This window comes from Maniola jurtina, chromosome 8 (genome assembly GCF_905333055.1).
Source record: "Maniola jurtina chromosome 8, ilManJurt1.1, whole genome shotgun sequence".
Classification (NCBI taxonomy): Eukaryota; Metazoa; Arthropoda; class Insecta; order Lepidoptera; family Nymphalidae; genus Maniola; species Maniola jurtina.
In genome coordinates, this window is record NC_060036.1 from 6,792,548 (window position 1) to 6,813,472 (window position 20,925).

The 20,925-nt window shown below is 34.5% G+C and overlaps 1 protein-coding gene across 3 annotated transcripts in view; it reads right to left on the reverse strand.

The window, feature by feature from the left end:
* Positions 1-1,898: 1,898 nt before the first annotated feature.
* Positions 1,899-20,925, reverse strand: part of LOC123867668 (cytochrome b5-related protein-like) — a 92,695-nt gene continuing 73,668 nt past the window's right edge. Inside the window, exons 1-7 of one of the 3 annotated variants that reach the window (XM_045909845.1) lie at positions 11,294-11,510; positions 7,171-7,391; positions 5,209-5,621; positions 4,486-4,674; positions 3,735-3,959; positions 2,895-3,204; positions 1,899-2,507 (exon numbers count right to left, since the gene is read on the reverse strand). In XM_045909845.1, coding sequence (XP_045765801.1) covers positions 2,910-3,204; positions 3,735-3,959; positions 4,486-4,674; positions 5,209-5,621; positions 7,171-7,386 — 1,338 coding nt within the window. In that variant the 5' untranslated portion in view covers positions 7,387-7,391; positions 11,294-11,510 and the 3' untranslated portion in view covers positions 1,899-2,507; positions 2,895-2,909. Of the gene's footprint in view, positions 2,508-2,894; positions 3,205-3,734; positions 3,960-4,485; positions 4,675-5,208; positions 5,622-7,170; positions 7,392-8,204; positions 8,224-11,293; positions 11,511-20,925 lie in introns of those variants that run through there. The other 2 variants (XM_045909846.1, XM_045909844.1) reach the window with 2 other exon arrangements.

The window sequence follows — 20,925 nt, forward strand, 5'->3', positions numbered from 1 at the left end:
ACATTTTGAAAGTCAGTTAAAAAAGTAACCTATGCTACTCCCTGGCCAATCCTCTACTTGTCTGTGGAAATCTCATCAACATCAGTTCAGCCCTTTCAAGGATCAGACCGTTCAAATAGGCAAATGGACAGTAAAAAATTTTAAAACGTGTGATTCAGCATATTGCCATATGAGCTTAATATGAGGAAGTCATTTCGAAATTACAGACAGACACTCCAATTTTATTTATTAGTATAGATTTCGTTGATAACGAAATATACAATCGTTGTGGTGGGTACCTATCAGTCAACGTGTGGATCTCACTGCAATGATTGGCTGTGACTAAAGGCCACATCAATCTAAATAAGTTCATAACAAGATAAAGTTGACAACTAAAACCCGACTCCGATCGTCTTAATAAACGCTGAAATATTATAGTAAAATTGTTTTTCTGTCGCTTGGTATATTTTAATGTTGTAGTACATTTATATTTATGAACTCAGAATTTTCTCCTCTTTCATTTGACACCCCACTCGATAAAATAGCCAAAAAATAATAATTGGAGATCTCCACTTTTTTTCATGTAATATCCCTTAGGTCTATTTTTTTCATATAAAATTTAGCCTTTGTCACCCAGACCTTTACGACGAATCGATTGACACCTCATTCATCAAAATTGGCCCAGTAGTTTAGGTGCTACGGTGGAACACACAGAATCTGGATACAAACATACACACATGCACTGCTAAAATCATAACCCTTGGCCGGTTTTTTATTGTATATCATTTATTTTCTTTAAAATTTAGAGACCATTTTTTTAGAATTACTAATTTTATTTCGATACTTACTTAGTTGTTAATAAAAAAAGTGCCTGGTATTTCATTGAGGTGCCTATGTTAAAACTACTAGTCCTTTTATTTAATTTTCATGAACGCAAACCGCACGCGAATAAATGTCAAAGGTTTGTAGACTGTGGTAGGAGTCCCGTCCCTTTGTAATTTGCTTTGTATGTAATACAATTAGGTTTAATGGTCGATGGCTCCTCTAAAACGTTGGGTAGCTTGTAATGAAAGTGCTAATTGCACGTCATGATACGAGTATGGTTAAACAGTTTTAATATCGAAAATGTTCGATCATTTGACCAAAGTGGATAAGTGGTTAAATTAAATTACTTACTTAGATTAAATTAAAATTCTTAATTGGAGCAGGAGTTATAAAATACACAACAACACATCACTATTAATAACATTTATTTTTAAGATTAATACCTTACCTGTACAATGCAGATACATTCATATAGGTAAACCACAGCCATAAAAATATCGAAGATCACAAACCTTATAAAATAATATTATTATAATAAACCAATTCCATGATAATAATTATTATTATAATAAGTTTAAACGTATTTTTTTAAGTTTGGTATATTATTAGTATCAACGTTTTTTACAGTCTTGTTGAGATTTAAGTCTTCTTGGTATACTTAGCTATACCTAGATATATCAATTTATATAAAGTGCCAATTTTTATTTCTTGTCCAAAACCGAGGCTAATCTCTTATTTTATCTATACTAATATGATGAAGAGGTAAAGTTTGTAAGTTTGTTTGGTGGAAGTAACCTCTGGAACCGATTATGAACCATTCTTTCGCCAGTAGAAAGCTATATAATTCCCGAGTGACATAAGCTATATTTTATTTTAAAAAAATTAGAGATTAATAAGCTACCCGTGCGAAGGCGGGGCGGGTCGCTAGTTCAATCCATACTAATATTATAAATGCGAAAGTGTGTCTGTCTGTCTGTCTGCTACGTTTTCACGGCCCAATCGCTGAACTGATTTTAATGTTTGGTACAGACTTAGGATACTTCCCGGGGAAGGACAGAGGCTACTTTTTATCCCGGAAAATCAAAGAATTCCTACGGAATTTAAAAAAACCGAAATCCACGCGGGCGAATCCGCGGGCATCCTCTAGTTATAAATAGTGAGCAAACGAGCAGGCCACCCATGAAAATTTGCAGTATCAGGGGAACTGCCTATGTGTTGTAGGTACACAGCTTTGCATTGACTAGACTCTAAAGAAACAAATAGCCGTAAAACCTCATATTATAGTAATTAAATTAAATTAAATTAACTATTATTATCGTCTTACTAATAAAAAGTTACGCCCTAATTTTCATGCATTAGTCACGTAAATCATCAGGCCGATTCTCACCAATTATATAGTAAGTAATTAAAATACATAGTGTGCGTACTTTAAAAAAACATTTCCCTCTCCGATGAATTTTGATATTATTAGAAAACCCATTTCCTTTCGCCATATTTTATCTATTTACTGTTGCGATGGAAAGAGCCACAACTTAACCGTGTATTAGTTGAGACAGACAATCAAATATCTTTTGATCTTTCAGTATATTATTTGTGAAAATTCTCTTGAGTCAAAGATCTCTGAAATATTGTTTGAACAGCCTTAGTTTGTTGCCTCAACCCTCAAATTGAATCTGCTCGAGATACGAATCTTGTTTTTAATATTTTTAACCCCCGACCCAAAAAGAGGGGAGTTATAAGTTTGACGTGTGTATCTGTGTATCTGTGTATCTGTGTATCTGTCTGTGGCATCGTAGCGCCTAAACGAATGAACCGATTTTAATTTACTTTTTTTTGTTTGAAAGGTGGCTTGATCGAGAGTGTTCTTAGCTATAATCCAAAAAAATTGGTTCAGCCGTTTAAAAGTTATCAGCTATTTTCTAGTTTTCTTGCAGAAAAGAAGGTTAGATTACCCTTAGGTTCATAATATTCAAGTGTCAATTGACAAATGTCAAGCTGTCAAGATGGACGTTGCCTAGATATACATAATTATTTATTTGAAAATGATTTGTCGGGGGTGTTGAAAATTTTTAATTTACACTTGTTAATATTTTTTAGCAATGAATTTATTTGGTACATTTACTATTTTTGAAATCATTCGGCCACTTTCTTATAAGCTGTTTGCTGTGGCTTATCAGCGCGTTATAAAACGTCGTCATCCGGAGTTGAGTATCGAATTTTTCACAGTGTTCCAATAGAGTGGGATATAAATATTTTAGCTCCGCGTGATCCAACGTCGGAAAGAGATGATGTAGAGCATGATCCCCGAAACGCGTGATTGATTTGAAGTGGTCTTCCATGTTCTCGATCCTTTCAACTATGGTATCCATTTGATGAATACCCCAATCTAAGGATTCGTCCCTGGAAATAATGACGTTGATGCATTATAGCGTTAGATTTTACAGTTATTAGTTAAATGTAGTTATACGTACTTGCCTATTTATTTATCTAAAATTGAAGCATTCACTAACTTGTATTGACCATTTTAGCGCATGTTAACAGGGCTGTCTCCGTCACTCGTTTCATACAATCGCAGTTCCAATTTCATTTGAATATTAAGCATCCAAAGTCCATGAAATTTTTCAGACATATTCTAGAAACTAATATCTGTGTCTTTGGTGTTTTAGATTTTTCTAAAAATATGTAGTTTTAAAATTACAGAGTCTCAAAGATTTGTATGCAAATTTTTAAGACCGCGTAACTTTGAAACCGAATATTTTAATAGAAATCTGGAAAACCACAGACATAGATATTAGTTTCTAGAATATGTCTGCAAAATTTTATGGACTTTGGTTGCTTAATATTCAAATGAAATTGGAACTACGTTTGTATGAAACGAGTGACGGAGAGACCTCTCTTAAATATGTGTAGATATAACACAGACAAAGTACCTCGGTACGTCACCCTCAAAGAAGTTAATGTGCGCGTGATGTCCAGCTGTCAGTCCAATCCCAACGAAGAAGAAACTTGAGATCATCATTGTCGCCAGCCATACTATGATGACCCAGGGCAGCGATACTCCACTTAACAACCACATCCATACAGGTAATAGAAATGGTATCATATTGTCCCATGTAAGACGTTTATTATCTGAGTTCTTGAAGACATTTGCAAAGCTGTAAAATACAAACACAAAAAAATTATATATACCTACTTAAAATATTAGGGGTGAAACGAACAGAACATGCAACGGAAACGTGTTTAATAATGCAGTTGTTGTACAACTCATATTATTATTATTGTCCTACAATTATTAGAAGTTGTAATGTATGTTTGTTACTCCTTCACGCAAAAACCACTGGACGGATTTGGCTGAAATTCGGAATGGAGATAGATAATATCCTGGATTAGCACATAGGCTACTTTTTATCCCAGAAAATCAAAGAGTTCCCACGGGATTTCGAAAAACCTAAACCCACACAGACGAAGTCACGGGCGTCAGCTAGTTGTATATAAGGCAATGTACGATAACATTCAGACTGCAGAGCGCATGGGCTTCACTTTTATGGGTTTTCATACAAACATCAAAAGATTTTGTTTGATATTAAAATATATTTTGCATTCGAATTCTGACAGTGTCGACGAGGCGAAGAAAAAAAATGCTCATGCTTTTATGCCGTGAAAATAAATTTGAATATTCACTGTTTCACCATAAAACCCAAACTAGTGAATGCAAATATGACGGGGTAGAAGAATGCTCCCATTTGTGCCCACATGGGCTTGTCCACTCTCGGTAAATAATGCAAGAATGGCAGAAAGATACTCAGCTCCAAATCATTTGCTGTGTTGGTGTGCAGGTGGTGTGATAAAGAGTGAGATATCCGAAAATCCCTGAAACATAAATTACTTTTTTTAAAGGAGAATGGGCAAATACAAGGACCTTGTTTCTAAGAGTTGCCACATCAGAATAATGTCGAATATCGGCCACGTGCTCTCTGAGGCATGGGGATGACACCTGACACACCGCCATTTCCCTAACTCCGAGCTAGCACTGAGAATTTCCAATACATAACTATTTTTGACCCGACCCAGGAATCGAACTAAGGACCTTGACATTCGTAAATGGAGTTACATGATACCTATTTAGCTTGGAGTAATTTGTGTAACATTTACGTGTGTCTTTCTGAGGGCGCGGCGCGGGCGGTTCATTTAAAAAAAAAAATCCGCTGTCGAACATACTTAACACTAGGCTAACGAAGCAGTTGATTTCAGAATATTGATTTAAAATGCTTTATGTTAAAAGTAATGGTTACCCAAAGCTAAAACTTAGGATAAAAGTTACGAGACAAAATATGGCTTAACAATAATATCTTAGTTATTTATTAAAATATAAAATAATAATATACTAAAATTCAAATGCCTTACGTGTAGAAAAATCCACTAAAGTTTAAGAGGTACATGCGCCAACTATCCGACCTATGAAAATAGTTGTGGGCACATGTAGTGAGCCCACTCAGTATAAAGCCAAGAATCACGGTCGAGGCCGCTCCATATATTAAATTCTTTGTCCAAAGCCAGCAACAAAGTGGGCTTAGGATCAACAAACATGCAAAGAGAAAATCTGTGACATTATCACTTTTTCTTCTCACGTCGTGTGGTAATTCTTTAAGTTTTGCAGCGATTTTAAGTTTCAGAGTCTTATAAAATCCATCCTCTTTGAATGTGAACGGTGAATTCCTGGGTGATTCCGCTCTCTTTATAAAATATTTTGGCAGCAGAGCCTCAGCTACGGCGCTATTTATGTGGTGTGTTTCAAAAGCCTCTGTAATATCCGTTCCCTGAAAGCAGGAAAATTATGAAATTATAATCAATATTGCCTGCACATGATATTAGAAAATATGGACAAATGTTGCTACAAATTAAATAGATAATGTAAAGAAAGTCATTGATCTGAAGGAGAGGTGTAGAACTTTTTTCTCAACTCTCTGTATGGTGTGTACTATATTGTAATTATGCCTAAAGGCTGTTTTGACAATAAGTTAGGCCACATGACTGCATGCTTGAAGTATAATTTAAAAGCAAGAATGTAGGCAGTTTGTCGCATCGTAATATTCTAATTAGAAGATATTGTCCCGGCGTAAAATACAGCATACCGTATAAGGTCACCAAATTATTAAAGTTCCGATTTGTAGCATGCCTTAATGATGCATGTTGTAGCTCCGGCGTAAAACGACATTTATAAACGATATCGTATCTTTTGTATGTGATGACCGTAAATAATGCATTATGATTTTATTGACAAAATGAAAATAATGTAATATTATGCAAACTATGCCTTTGTTATAGCGATTTCAGTGCAGATAGATTATTATAAGCACAATACGGGTGGGGAATTAATTTATACTTCAGTTTTTGTAATATTACATACATTAACATTATGGTTAAAATTAATTTTGAATATAGGCAAAGGCATATTATTCAAACTGAAAATGAAAACTTGAGCACAGTCAAGTCTTTAATGCAACTACAATCTAAAATTAGGTACATAAAACTGCATCTGGTTAATCTGTGTATACTAACTGATGCCTGTGACTTCGTCCGCGATTTAGTTTATCATCCCGTGGGAACTCTTTGATTTCCCGGGATAAAAAGTAGCCCTATGGTATTCTTCACGTCTTTATCTATACGCATAAAAAAAATATGCTGATCCATTGCTCCATGGCAGTGACGAGTGAGTGAAAAATTATACCTATTTATTTATTTAAACAACTTTATTGTAAAACATAATACCTATATGATACACTTAATTAAACAAAGGGCGACCTTATCACTAGAGTCATCTCTCCCAGGTAACCCATACTTACGAACCTAGAGAACTATAGGAGTCGCCATGCAGCTATATATACAATTAGGTATACATAAACATACACTCTAATACTACTACTATGTACTATGTACTTAATAATATTGCCTCTCGCAATTTCTCATCGTATGCGGAACCATCGACTATTGTCTCACAGTCTTCGCGGGCTGTTGCGGCGAGAAAAACATTAGGGTCGGAGTACATAGAATTTTTTTTCTTTTCATGTCTTGGCGCCGCCTGAGTCAGCGAATCTTCACTCCCATGAGGCGACGTGAGTGTTGGTTGTGGTCGGCGCCCTCGATTCGCTTCGCGTCGCTTTGCCGTTGCGTTCCGTTCGATATCAGTTTTACTTGTATTATGTATGCCATACAAACACTTATCATGCTACGCCTTTTTTATGACTCTCAAACCAAAGAAGGTGATTTGTGTGAGTGTAGGTACATCCATCCATTTGAGAGTCATACAATCAAATGTAATGAAAAATTACCTATTTGAGATATATTGTACACAAATGTAATAATTACCTTCGTAAATTCAAGCCACTGTGAACCGCCTGGATGTGACGAAACGAAATCAGTCAAATCATAAATATTATCATATATTCTCCACAGACCTTCAGCGCCGTCGATTTCCTGCTTTGCAGATATCCATTGCTGAGCAGTTGTAGGTTCTTTATTTTTGTATAGTGGATATAAAAGCTTAGGGAAGCTAACTTGTCGTTTGTCAGGATCTGGAACCATTATATCTGAAAATAAAAAATTAAACACAGTTATTAGAATTGGACATAACATAATACGCCATAGAGAAGCTTGGGGTCTTTTTTTTAAATAAAAATAAATAATAAAAATAAATAAATAGGTAGAGAGCTGAAATTGGCACAGAATGTGTATTTCTGTTGCCGCTATTACAGAAAATGTAACCCGCGTTAGATTGATAGACCGATTGTAACTGTCCCTTATCATATCCAATATCCATATATAATATTTCTCACAAATAGTTTAAGAAACTCCAGTTTAATAAACTAGCTCTAGTATCGACTATTCTCACAAATAGTCGATACTAGAGCTAGTTTCTTAAACTGGACCTTTTCAAGTAAAGATTTTTATATAAACCTGTGAGGATGATACTGCCATTGTCGCAATTAAAATACCACAAGCCTACGTTGTCGTATTAGTTTACAAATTGCGATAAACCAAATTAAATTTGAATTTCGCGGGCAGGCCCGTCGCTTCCACCTTACCTAATAGGGTAGGTATAGCTATTACGTGACGCACGAGAAATTCTTTTCTATCATTAGGCTAATTACTGTCCACAAGCAACAAAACTTTCGTTCTGACTAGTCACTTGCACTTGTAAACATTCGTAGCTAGTTAATTTTTGAATACCTACTAAAACTAGCAGATTCAGATTAACTCAATCACAACTGCATAGATATATATATATATATATATATATATATATATATATATATATATATACTATATATATCTACTGCTATATATTATAAGTGGACACAGCATTAAGTACTATACCTATTACCTACCTGTCTAATAATTACCTAAGAGTTGGGATAATTCATGAAGTCATTAAAACTTGTTGTGGGTATTTTTATTATGATTGACTATGTAGGTAACTTGTTTTTGCCTTATGCTTCCCGACGGAAAATTTTAATATATCGATACCTTTGGGCTCAAAGGTCGTAAAGGACAAAACGCTACTTTTCAGGAGAAGCAAAAAACGAAAAAAATAAAATTCTTTTTGCTCTAGCATCTTCATTTCTTTAGCTATTTAAATGAAACCTAGGAAGAAAGTGCTTAGAATTTATAGTATTTTATAAGGCAGTGTTTGAAAACTGCCCTAGTGCTGTATTTACCGAAATAAATTTCCTTTACGACCATAAATTTGAAAATAAATGTCCTTTACACCCTTCAAATTTGCATCATATGCTACTACCTAAGAGCGTAAATCTACTTTACTGCACAAAACTGACCAAAATAAGGAAATAAACGACAAGTGTAATCATTTTTACGTTCTTAAGGATCACCCGCTAAGGTATTCTGTAAGGATAAAATGATAATTACAGTTAAGTATTAAATGGATTATGTAATTTTGTATGTAATTATGCATAAACTATTATATTTTCTTTAAAAATAATAATGAAAGATCATATTACTCAAATAATACATAACTTTTTTAATCAAATTGAGATCGTTTATTTGGAATTGAACACGAAGACTTACAATAAAAACTTATAAATTATTTTGGTAACTAACGTACTTCTTCTTGCTTATCTTTTATCAACTCTCTTCTTTAAACTTATAATTAGTTCACTTTCTTCTTAAATAGACTTTATAAACAAATTAAGATTTATTTATTCATCTTCCTTCTCACTTTTTTCATCATCCTCTTCATCTGTTTCGTACAAAGTTTCACGTAGTTTAGAATCGCATGGAAGTTCCCTGTATTCGTTATGAAATCTTTTAGGATTTTCACACAAATTTATCAGGTCTTTATATTTATCAGCGGCTATTGGTCCGGGAGTAAATAGTTAATTTGAATAACTTCCAAATTAATTGCTAATTATAAGAAATGATTCACGGCAGCTAATACTGTTTTATTTTGACCACAATATGAATGGCAGTACATTAGTAGATGTTTTACGCTCATTTTGTCCTTTTCCTCAAGATATTTCGTTAAACAAGTTGCACCATCACGTCATCACATTTTCCCTACGTGTAACAATTAAGATCCTGTGAACGATTTAAATGGTGAAATTAAACATCGAAACTTTGTCCATATGAAGTATTCAGTACTTTTCGTAAGTCAAAACTGCAGGTGACAGTGTCATTTTTAGGTGAATAAAGAATTTGATGTATTTTAAATCGTTTATAAGTAGCTTTCTATTCTTTATGATGAAAGTTCAGTACCTCTTTGTCCTTGTCGCTCATACTTTGGTCTCTATTATTCTCTGCTTTCACGTAAATTAGACATTTATCCCATTTAGTTACGTGAAAGCTTATATTATACTCTTTAAAAATAGTTCGCAATGCATTGTCACTAAGTGCCTGCTGTTCCTGTTCAGTATTTTAAATACATTTGATATAAGTTACATATGTTTTTCATTTCCTGAGGAAGATAAGTTCTATTAATTTTTTTCTATTGTAGTGTGATGGGACTGCTTACAGCTTCTCAATAAAGATTTTACAAACACTTTTATTTCTTCAGTATGTTATTATGATGCGATGAAATTCGGTGTATAAATAAAATACTCTCAAATTTCTTATTCTGTATTTATAAATGAGAAATGACTTGAGAGATTCAGCGCACTGCACATATCTACTTACTGGAACTAGGAATATGTATTTGAATATAGGTAATTTATATAATGAGTATTAGACACATTTTAATTAGGTAGGGTTTGAAAATTTGTGTGCAGAAATCAAATGCAACGATATGAAGTGAAGGAATTTTGAGCTTCGTTATGATACATTTCATAAAACTGCGAATTTATGACTTTATAGTTTTGTATAAAGGTTTTAATTTTAATCAAGTTAATAAGTAAGTTTAGATTAGATTTTCTAGGACTTAGCGCATAATTTTTTGTAACTCAGACTCAATTAGTAAAGAAGAGCTCTGTCGCCTAAGATACAGGTTCTACCGAGTTTAGGGACGGTGGATCAATAAAATTTGTGTCTAGTTTTTGTTAGGGTGACTAAATTATTTTAAATTATTTTAGCTGTAAGTGTCTAACTAAAACTTTGTAATTAGTAATTAGTAATTTGTAAAAAACTAGTCGTAATCTGATTTCAATAAAAAAAATTATTTATTATTATTAATAATTAAAATGAAACTAGGTTGTAAGGGACGCTTGTATTTTTGTATTTCAAATTACAAGGGTGTACAGGACAATTTGTAAACACGATGTCCTTTACATCCAAAATTTTGAGGTGTCATATTAACCATCTAAGGTGGTATAAGACAATTGATACTTTATATGTATTTTACGCCCAAGGGTTTTTTTATACTTTGCTTTACTACCAAAAGGAGTAGAGTCTGCTAACCAAGTGTTACTTACACCCATGTTTTCACGGTAAACTTTGTTTAACGTGCCAAATTATGTGGGTCGTAAAGGCCTTTTTTTAAGGAATTTCGTAACACGGAATATACCAGTCGATAGAGAATTAAAAACTGAGTGTAACAGTGTCAAAAAGTCATTTTCGACCAAATGTCCTTTACGACCTTTGAGCCCAGAGGTATCGATATTATAAGTGTAATTAAAGTCATTCTGAAAAAAATTAATGAACGAAATCGAAACAAAGGTGTGTTGTAGTTGGTATTATGAGTAAGTAGGGATATAAAATAAGTACAGGTGGTACAGGTATATTTTATAAGTCATTTTCGCCTCTGAAAACGAACGGAAGCCCTGTCTAAAAAACTAGATTGTAAAACTGTGACATAAGTGTACTGTCAAAAGATATAGTAACTAGGTACTCATATAACAGAGTACAGAATATCTTCTCATGTGTCTGTAGCGTGTTTAATAAGTTACATGCATTGTTATTCGTAGTTACCTGCTATTCAAAGTTCAATAAAAAGTACTTAGTAGGTATATTATTGTAATGAAGAAAAAACAAATTAAATACTCACTCTATTTCAATAAAATTGGGCACAGTAACGAAGCTAATCGGTTAATTTATCAATTTGATAAATGCGACGATGTTTCCTTGAAAATTCACTGTTTTGTTTGATTTCGAATTGTAATTATTATAATAATCAATGTAGTTTTTGTTGATAACGAAGTACACAATCGTGTGGTGCCCGTCAGTGATTGGCTGTGACTGGAGGCCGATGGACTTGCGCTCGCGATTCGTTTTGGGCACGTTTTACTTTTAGGGTTCTGTTAAGTCTATATTATAAGCGGTGATAGTCTAGCGGTGATAGACGACGACGTAACGGCCTCCTCATTCGGGAGGTCAAGAGTCTCTTCCGGGCATGCACCTCTAACTTTTCGGGGTTATGTGCGTTATAAACCAATACAATATCACTTGATTTAACGGCGAAGGAAAACATCTTGAGGAAACCTGCATGCAAGAGAGTTCTCTATAATGTTTTCAAAGGCGATTGGTCTACCAATCCGCAATTAGGCAGCGTGGTGGACTATGACTAAAATCTTCTCATTCTGAGAGGAGATTCGTGCTCAGTGTCAGTAGTGAGCTGGCAATGGGTTAATGTTGATGATGATGGGTCTGCCCGCGAAATAATCTGGTTTTTCGCAATTTATGACCTTATACGACAAAGTAGGCTTATGGCATTCTAATTCCGACAATGGCAGTATCATCTTCTCAGGTTTACATAAAAATTCTTTACTTGAAAGTGTTCAGTTTATGAAATTAGTCAAAATTATGAGATTGACATGAGTTACTCACAAATTAGTCGATACTATAACTAATTTCTTAAACTGGACCCTTTCAAGAAAAGATTTTTATAGTATATACCTGTGAGGATGATACTGCCATTGGCGCAATTAAAATGCCATAAGCCTACGTTGTCGTATTAGTTTACAAATTGCGAAAAACAAAATTAAATTTGAATTTCGCGGGCAGACCCGTCTCATGCCCCTTAAAAACATTGACAACTTCTATATTAACTTATCTTGAATTAATTTTAAAAGCAATAAAAAATTCTATTTACCTTGAATCACGCAAAATGTCGTTGTTAACCTTCTCTAAGTCAAGTTCGCGAGAACCGGCTTGTTATTATTGTTATTTATTAAAAAAAAATAAGAGCATTTACGTGTGACATACTTTTACTTTTAGGCAAAAGTTATTGAATAGAAGATGAAATCAACCGCGCGTCTCCCTGTTTGAAAACGCTTAAATCTCAAAAAAGTACCTAGGTATTGAACTGATGAATGAAGATAACATTTAAGTAAAACTCTCTGATATTGAAGTACCTAGTCTCTATTTAAAAATCATATTACTACTTATGGACACTACTAGATATGGATTAATAAGTACCTATTCCTAAGTCCTACTACTTAGGAATTAAGTAGTAATCTACTTAATGCACTGTCGGAAGGAGAAGGATGGATATCAGAAAAGTATTTCCATCACAGAATTCGTCCTGAAGAGATTTTGTGATTTTGGCTGAAAAGCTCTATTTTGGGCAAATTGAGTCTTATTTAATAGATATTATACCTACCTATATTAATTCCATTTCATCACTTGAACCTTTTAGAAATTCCTAACCACTTAATAACAAACAAAAATGCAAATGAACCGTTATTTATTCATAGGTTCTACATAAGTAGGAACCTACGTTATTATAATATATCACTGATAAAAGTATAACCATTGATCTTCTTAGGAATACAAGCCTACATGCCTTCAAGGTCTGTTCTGAGGTTGAATCGTGAAAAAGCTAACTGGCAGACGGATACAAACACACTGTCGCATTTATTATTAATATGGATTTAGCTCTTTCATACTTGCGTACTCCATAAGGCACTCTTATTTTACACTCTATAAGATTTCATTATCCTCTTTACGTGCAACATATTGAAAGAATATCATATTTTTAAAGCAGCTATCAAAAGGAAAGGTCTGAAAATGTCATAAAAGAAAGCAATTTTCACTGAAGAAGCAGCTCCGTAAATTCGCTGAAAGTTAGTGAAAATTAAGTGCACTTTTGTTCTCTTCATCTTTTCTTGTGATAGTGGAAAATACAGGCTAAGGGAATGGGATTTTAGGTTAAAATATTGCACCTTAAGTATATTGAGCAAATATTATACAAATAAGCAAAGACTACGCCGTGCCCTTAAAATACTCTAATATATTAACTATTAGATTGGGCTCTTATGGGTTATAAAGGTTTGGAGGTCCCCTAAACCTGAGGCCCGGGAGGGACCGATTGTTGAAAAAATCAAACAAGTACTTCGGTACTTAATGGTTTTCAACTTTCAGCATTTCGGGGCCCCCATCAGACCGAAGCCCTTGGTTTAGTGCCCTACGGGTCCTTACGGTAAAGATGAAACTGGTAACAGGTGTCGAAGATTTAAGTCTGTACTCTGTACCTATTTACAAAATAATTATAACTCTAAGTAGGTATGCACATATAATATGGTGTAAAAAAAAGTTCCTCACAAAATTGTACTGGAGAGTCAATTAAAAATTAAAAAGAGATTTTTTTAAGAGATAACATTTTTTTCGGTTGCTCTCTTGTTTTACTAATTTTAAAGGGCCCAAGGTCTTGAATATTAAAATTTTGTGACCATGCTTCTATGACTGATAATATTTTTGAGGGATATTGGAGCACTCAGCTTCGGTGAATTTTCCACAATCACCTATAAGACCTATGTACGTCCTTAGGAGGAAAACACCCTTTGATCTTTGCTTATTTTGCTAGAATAGCGACCTTGCACTTATATTTGCATCTTGCTAACTGGGTATTTGCATATAGATTGTAGTCATCGATGATTTTCGATATTTTTCCAGTTCTTATCTACTACGATTAAGTGTTTTTTTCTAGTGAATTAACTAGTCTCAATATTTTTGTAAAATGTTGTATTAGATTAGAACTAGAGGATGCCCGCGACTTCGTCCGCGTGGATTTAGGTTTTTAAAGATCCCGTGGGAACTGTTTGATTTTTCGGGATAAAAAGTTGCCTATGTCAATAACAGGGACGCAAGCTACCTCGGTACCAAATTTTATACAAATCGGTTAAGCGAATGGGTTTTTAGGAATCCCGTGGGAACTCATTGTTTTTCGGGGATAAAAAGTAGCCTATGTCCGTCCCCGGGATATAAGCTAACCCTGTACCAAACTTCGTCAGAATCGGTTAAACTGTTAGGCTGTGAAAAGGTAGCAGACAGACAGACAGAAGACAGACAGACACACTTTCGCATTTATAATATTAGTATGGATTACACATAAAATACCTTCCAGTGCAGTACTAAAGTAACAAAATGTTATGAACCGTTTTCTAGCAGTTTAAGCACGTTCCTCGGCTTAATGGATTAAATAAAAGTTCTAATGGAAACAAACACTATTTTAGAGTTGCTTATTGTTTTATGGACCTTTTAAGTATTTATAAAGTATGAACTATTTTATTAGACATTCAGTCTGTCCGTAAAGTTTTGTTTAATCTAGCACTTTTTAATAGAATTAGCTCGTAATATAGACAATTTAACAGGGCTCTCTCTTTCACTTACTCCATACAATCGTAGTCCCAATTTATTTGAATATTAAGCAACCAAAGTCCATGAAATTTTGCAGACATATTCTAGAAACTAATATCTGTGCCTGTGGTGTTTTAGATTTTTCTAAAAATATATAGTTTTAAAATTACAGGGGCTCAAAGATTTGTATGTGAATTTTTAAGACCGCGTAACTTTGAAACCGAATATTTTAACGGAAATCTGGAAAACCACAGGCATAGATATTAGTTCCCGGAACGTTTCTACAAAATTCTATTGAGTATGATTGGTTAGTATTCTAATGAGAGACGAACTACGTTTGTATGAAGCGAGTGACGGAGAGACCCCTCTTAAAGGATTGTTGCGTAGGTATCGTGCAAACCTACTTATTCCTTTTTCTGTAACCAAAGTCTTTGTTTTCGCTTATAACTTTTAAATGTATTAGGTATAATTTACTGTAAAATTAAGGGTTTTTGTTATAACTTTTTAACGGATTGTAATGTAGTTTTCACTAAAATTAAGGGTTTGTATATATTGCTCACACACATAATAGTTCAGAATAAGTTCCTAAGCCTCTCAGCTAATTTATTTTAAAACTATAAATGAATAAGAGTAGGTATTTTACGATTCGACTATAGATTAGCTCTTCAGAGCAAATAAACTTTAATGGACGGTGTATCATAAAATAAATATTGCAGTGGATTTTATGGAGGTCAGTGGTGGTCCCGTTTTTATTATATTTCATTTTACGCACCACAAAGATCTAATTGAACATTACTAACTGAGAAAGTGCTTCTACTTACAAAAGTTAGTTTTTGAGATTTGATGCCTAAATGCAGACACGTATATACACGAAATATCTACGCTACTTTACGAGAGACCGTTTTTAGTCTTTGATGTCCAAGGAATGAACAAATCTTCGCCTATGAGAGGTAGCGTGTATGTTTCTGTATTAGGCTGTAAGTAAGCTGTTAGGCTTAGTCTACGCTTGATTTACTATTTGCTTAACACCATTAAGCATACAACTGAGTTTGTATAGTTAATCTAAGCAGATGTTTGTTCACGTGCATAATTATAGCGTTAAATCAAACCATTACCAGAAATACTTAATACACAGACAGGGAAGGTAGAGTAATTAATTAGTCATATATCCATTAAGTAACCTACCCAATACTTTTATGTATTTTGTAGATACAGAAAAAATATTGTTATCTTATTGAAAGTTGATAAAACTTATCTTTTCAACTCCTACAAAAAGTTTCTATCTTCATTCGTTCTTGAGTTATCCGCTTCTGAAAATTGACTATTTCCGAAAAACACTGTTTTGGATTTAGAACTTTGAAGAAAACGAATCAAATGGTACAACCTTTCAATAATACAAGTGTAAATTAAAAATTTATAACACCCCCGACAAGTGAAGTTACAGTAACTAGAAAAGACCGAAAAGACCTGATAACTTTCAAACGGCAGAACCGATTTTCTTGGACTATTCCGCGCCTACGATCCAAAGTATCAGAGTTTTCCAAAACATCATTTTCAAATAAATAATTATGTATCAAGGCAACGTCCATCTTGACAGCTTGACATTTGTCAATTGACATAATATTATAAACCTAACGGTTATGTAACCTTCTTTTCTACAAGAAAACTAGAAAAGAGCTGATAACTCTTAAACGGCTGCACCAATTTTTTTGGATTATAGCTAAGAACACTCTCGATCAAGCCACCTTTCAAACAAAAAAAACTAAATTAAAATCGGTTCATTCGTTTAGGCGCTACGATGCCACAGACAGATACACAGATACACAGATACACAGATACACAGACACACAGATACACAGATACACACGTCAAACTTATAACACCCCTCTTTTTGGGTCGGGGGTTAAAAATTGTTCAAATCGGTTCAGACTTAAGGGAGTTGTAGAGTAACATAGAAAAATTATTCGCATATCCCTTCTTCTTCATTTCTTCTCTCTGGGCTGGTTTCCGCACTTAAACATTTCCATCTGTTGTGCATGCATTGCCCCTCCCCGCCGAAGTCTTCACTAAGCCATCCAAGCTCGCTCCAGAAGCCGAGTTCTTACCACGTGGATATATTAAGTTTTTAAGAATCCCGTGGGAACTCTGATTTTTGGGGACAAAGGTGGTTACTTTGCATACTACATAGGTTACTTTTGTGTTCCCTAGAATGCAAGCTATCTCTGCACTCGTCAAAACAGTTAAACAGACGGCCCGTGAAAAGCTAGCAGACAGACAGAAAGACAGACACACTATCCAATTTATAATATTAAGTATGGATTATACCTAACTAAATAGTAAGTTAATATTGTACCTACCTACCTACTTCCAAAATTATGTAGCTAAAGTTTCGAGCAGATTACTCTAAGTAACCATCAAAGTAAGGCTTCAAAAGAGCTGTGAAGCAGATTATTATTATTCAAGTAATTCCACTTAGTGCCTGGCGCCGTACGTAAAATAGTCAATTTTCCTGAGAGTCAAAATTGCTCTGATGCTAAGATAAGTTCGAGCGGTACTTTGAATGAGGAAATTCTCCAACTCGTGCGTAAGCGAATTGTTTAGAATTATAACGCCCCGCAAAGTTATCGTAGACGATGAAAATCGGAAAATGTATTAAGGGAAGAGAGTTTCAGCTTTCTAATAACGATGCTGAAGTTAAAAAGTGTACGCCCTTCCAGTGTCTGTTTTCGTTAAAAATGCCGTGGATGTTTTTTACCTACCAAGCTAATTTTTAAAAGATAGAACTCTCTCTTTAAGGGGCATGAGACAGCTCTACCCGCGAAATTCAAATTTAATGTGGTTTTTCGCAATTTGTAAACTAATACGACAACGTAGGCTTATGACATTTTAATTGCGACAGTGGCAGTATCATCCTCACAGGTTTATATAAAAATCTTTACTTGAAAGGGGCCAGTTTAAGAAATTAGCTCTAGTATCGAGTTATTTGTGAGAATTTGTTATTGCCATATACCATTATAAGAGTTGGATCATATGATTGGGATAAAAAAAAGATTCCGACGAATTGAGAACCTACTCCTATTTTGAAATCGGTTTGTAAAGATTACGATACTTTATTAAATGACGAAAAGGAGGACTGATTATTTTGTTCATCAATCAGCTTAGAAGCCGTTTGGCAGCACATCCTAATCTCTAGAGCAGGGTATTTCCTCAGAGGTGTACTCAGCATGTAATGTATCTGATACTGTAACCACCATAGTCTATACGTAGTGTGCACTGTGCAGTGTGCCTGCCTCGTCCATTGTCATCGCGCAACTACGAGCCTACGATTCGCAGTGTGAACTGTGAACTGTAAGCGGTTTTGCTCAGAGAAAAACAGCCACCCAGCGCGTCGACGGCGACGAGCGACGACGGCGAGCTACTTAGGCATAGATATGTATACTTAGGTATATAAGCGCGCTTTAAACCCTAATTTCTACTTACTTATTTTTTTATTTATTTATGATAAACGTTTCCAAATACCCCTATTTACACCGGTTACCTATATTCCGTATCAGGCGTGAATAGACTGATAAGTCGGCTTGTATGATTTTTTTTAAATGCTTAAATAATAGGCTGAGTAAAGACTTAAGTCGATAGGTCTATTTTTACCAAAAACATCAAACTGGTGAGTTTTTAAACATCTCTCTTACAAGTGAGTACCTACAATTTTAACAATTTGACCTTTGGAGATATTAGATAATATTAAAACACTCAGATGATGTTTAAATAAATAACTCAACAAATTATTAGGTTAAGACCCACAGAAACTTAAACCGAACAACAAGAGATATTCAATTATTCACATTACCCATAACAGCGACGTGCGCTGATACTATGTCCAGTTATTACCACTCCTCGAGTATGTTTTATTCTGAAAAATACTACGTAATCACCTGAAAATATCCATATAACCACGTCTGTCTTTAGGGCCGGTATTTCTAGTGCCTGTTTTTAATTACGGCTTAGTAATACATTAGAAAAACATAATTAATAATTAATTAATAATGATGAATGTGTGTGAATGAAATAGAAATCATTCGAACTTGTAATAATATTTGCTTTTTTTGCTGAGCTATACAGTGTACACCCATAGGTAAAATACATTGTAGTGATTAGTTATATTACCACTAAGACTGAATCAGTAGGTATGCGAGAAAACTTTACAAGTAGGTATTGGTTTCAAACTATGTTCAAACTATACTGTGTTTTACTTAACAAGACATGTTAAACAGTTCACAGTTCTCACGCTGGAAGTGGATTAGACAAGAATAGTTAAAGTGTAGATACCTACCTAGTACCTAGTAAAGCGTCTACTGAAGCTGCTGCATTTATATATGTACCTACCACAGATAGGTATCTAATCACTGCATCTCACAAATTTTGTATGATAAATCTGTACCTATTTATATAATATAAACGCGGAGCAACTGATTAAAGCTGATTTAACGCCGTCAATATCAATTTTGAGATAACTGCATAATTTTCAATATTCAAAAGAGGAAAGACAAATAAAAAATTCTAGATACGGAACCCTAAAAATATAGCTATACTATATTTAAATTAAGAATGTGTCATGGATTGCTAAAGAAAATTAAAAGATTTGTTTCATTATGTCTCTACTTATATTTAGATAACTGTAGCTGAACACTTAATATCGGGGCTCTTTCACCCAGAATTTAATTACCTCTTTCAAAAGGGGAACGAATCTAATTAAATTTATATTGAACTATTTTTCTTTATTTAAGCGCAAGCGTCGAGCAAGCAATAAAGAATAACGGTAGGTACTAAAAAATATAAAGAATTGATATACCTACAAATCAATTGATTTTACTGTGTGTGGTTTTTGCACGCAATTTGAATGTTGCACTGGTTGTTATTATTATTATTTAGTGGACTGTATAATTGTTAGGAAATATGACGAAATCTCTTGCCCAAATAGATAGGAAAGTATTGCACTAACCTGATATCTCCTTTAGCATATGCTTCGTCCCTTCTAGTCACGCACGGCGCACTTGATTGTTAAGCACACACACACTCGAAATGTAGGCAGAGACTCCTTTGACTTGTTTGATCCTTAGGGAAACGTTCCACGTGGATCCTTGGGAAATGATAGGAACACAAAATGCGATGTCCTACTTCGCTCACAACCGCAAGGCAAGTGAGTTGTAGATTGGTGGCGCCACTGTCTTGCGCAGGCGCCGGACTTGTCATTTACCAAAGTAAATACAAGTTAGTACAACTTAATATAACTACCTATCCATATATAGGCAAAAGATCCGACATACCCCCCACCGAAATCAGTATGATGATTTCCCTTATGAGTGTAAGGTATGAGAAGTAGAGAAAATTCTCTATAGGTTTCGAAACTATGAATTGTAATGTGAGACATGAGTACTGTAGCTGTACATGTAAATATAGTGGACCTACCTACTAACTAATTAAGAAATATAAAACTAATCTAAAAACTATGAGCGAATCACGGATTCACTAATTAATTAGCATAAGGTAAAGGACAAATTTTATTTACAGGCCTTTTATAAAGCCCATTTTTCGTGCGAACAGTGATCACGCGAACAATGTTATCGACCCTGGATGAACTTCCACTATTCTGCCTAAGGGCCATTGTAATGGTTTAGCAAGATCTGATTTGAGAAGAACCAGGTCTCCAACGTTAACGTTAGGTTTTGATGTGAACCATTTCTCTCTTTGTTGGAGTGTATGAACGTAGTCATCTGACCAACGCTTCCAAAAAGATTGAGTAATCTTTTGGATTGCTTGCCACCGAGACAGTCTGCTCAGAGGAACGTCCTCAACATCGTATTCCGGGACAGCTAATAGACTTTGTCCAATTAAGAAATGTCCTGCAGTAAGCACGTCAAACTCGTTCGGATTATTGGATAATGAGCACAACGGACGTGAATTCATCATAGCTTCTATTTTACAAAATATGGTGTTCAGCTCCTCGAAGGTGAGGATGCGAGTGCCAATTGTTCGGTACAAATGATGTTTAGCTGACTTTATACCAGCCTCCCAAAGTCCGCCCATGGCAGGGGAACTGGGTGC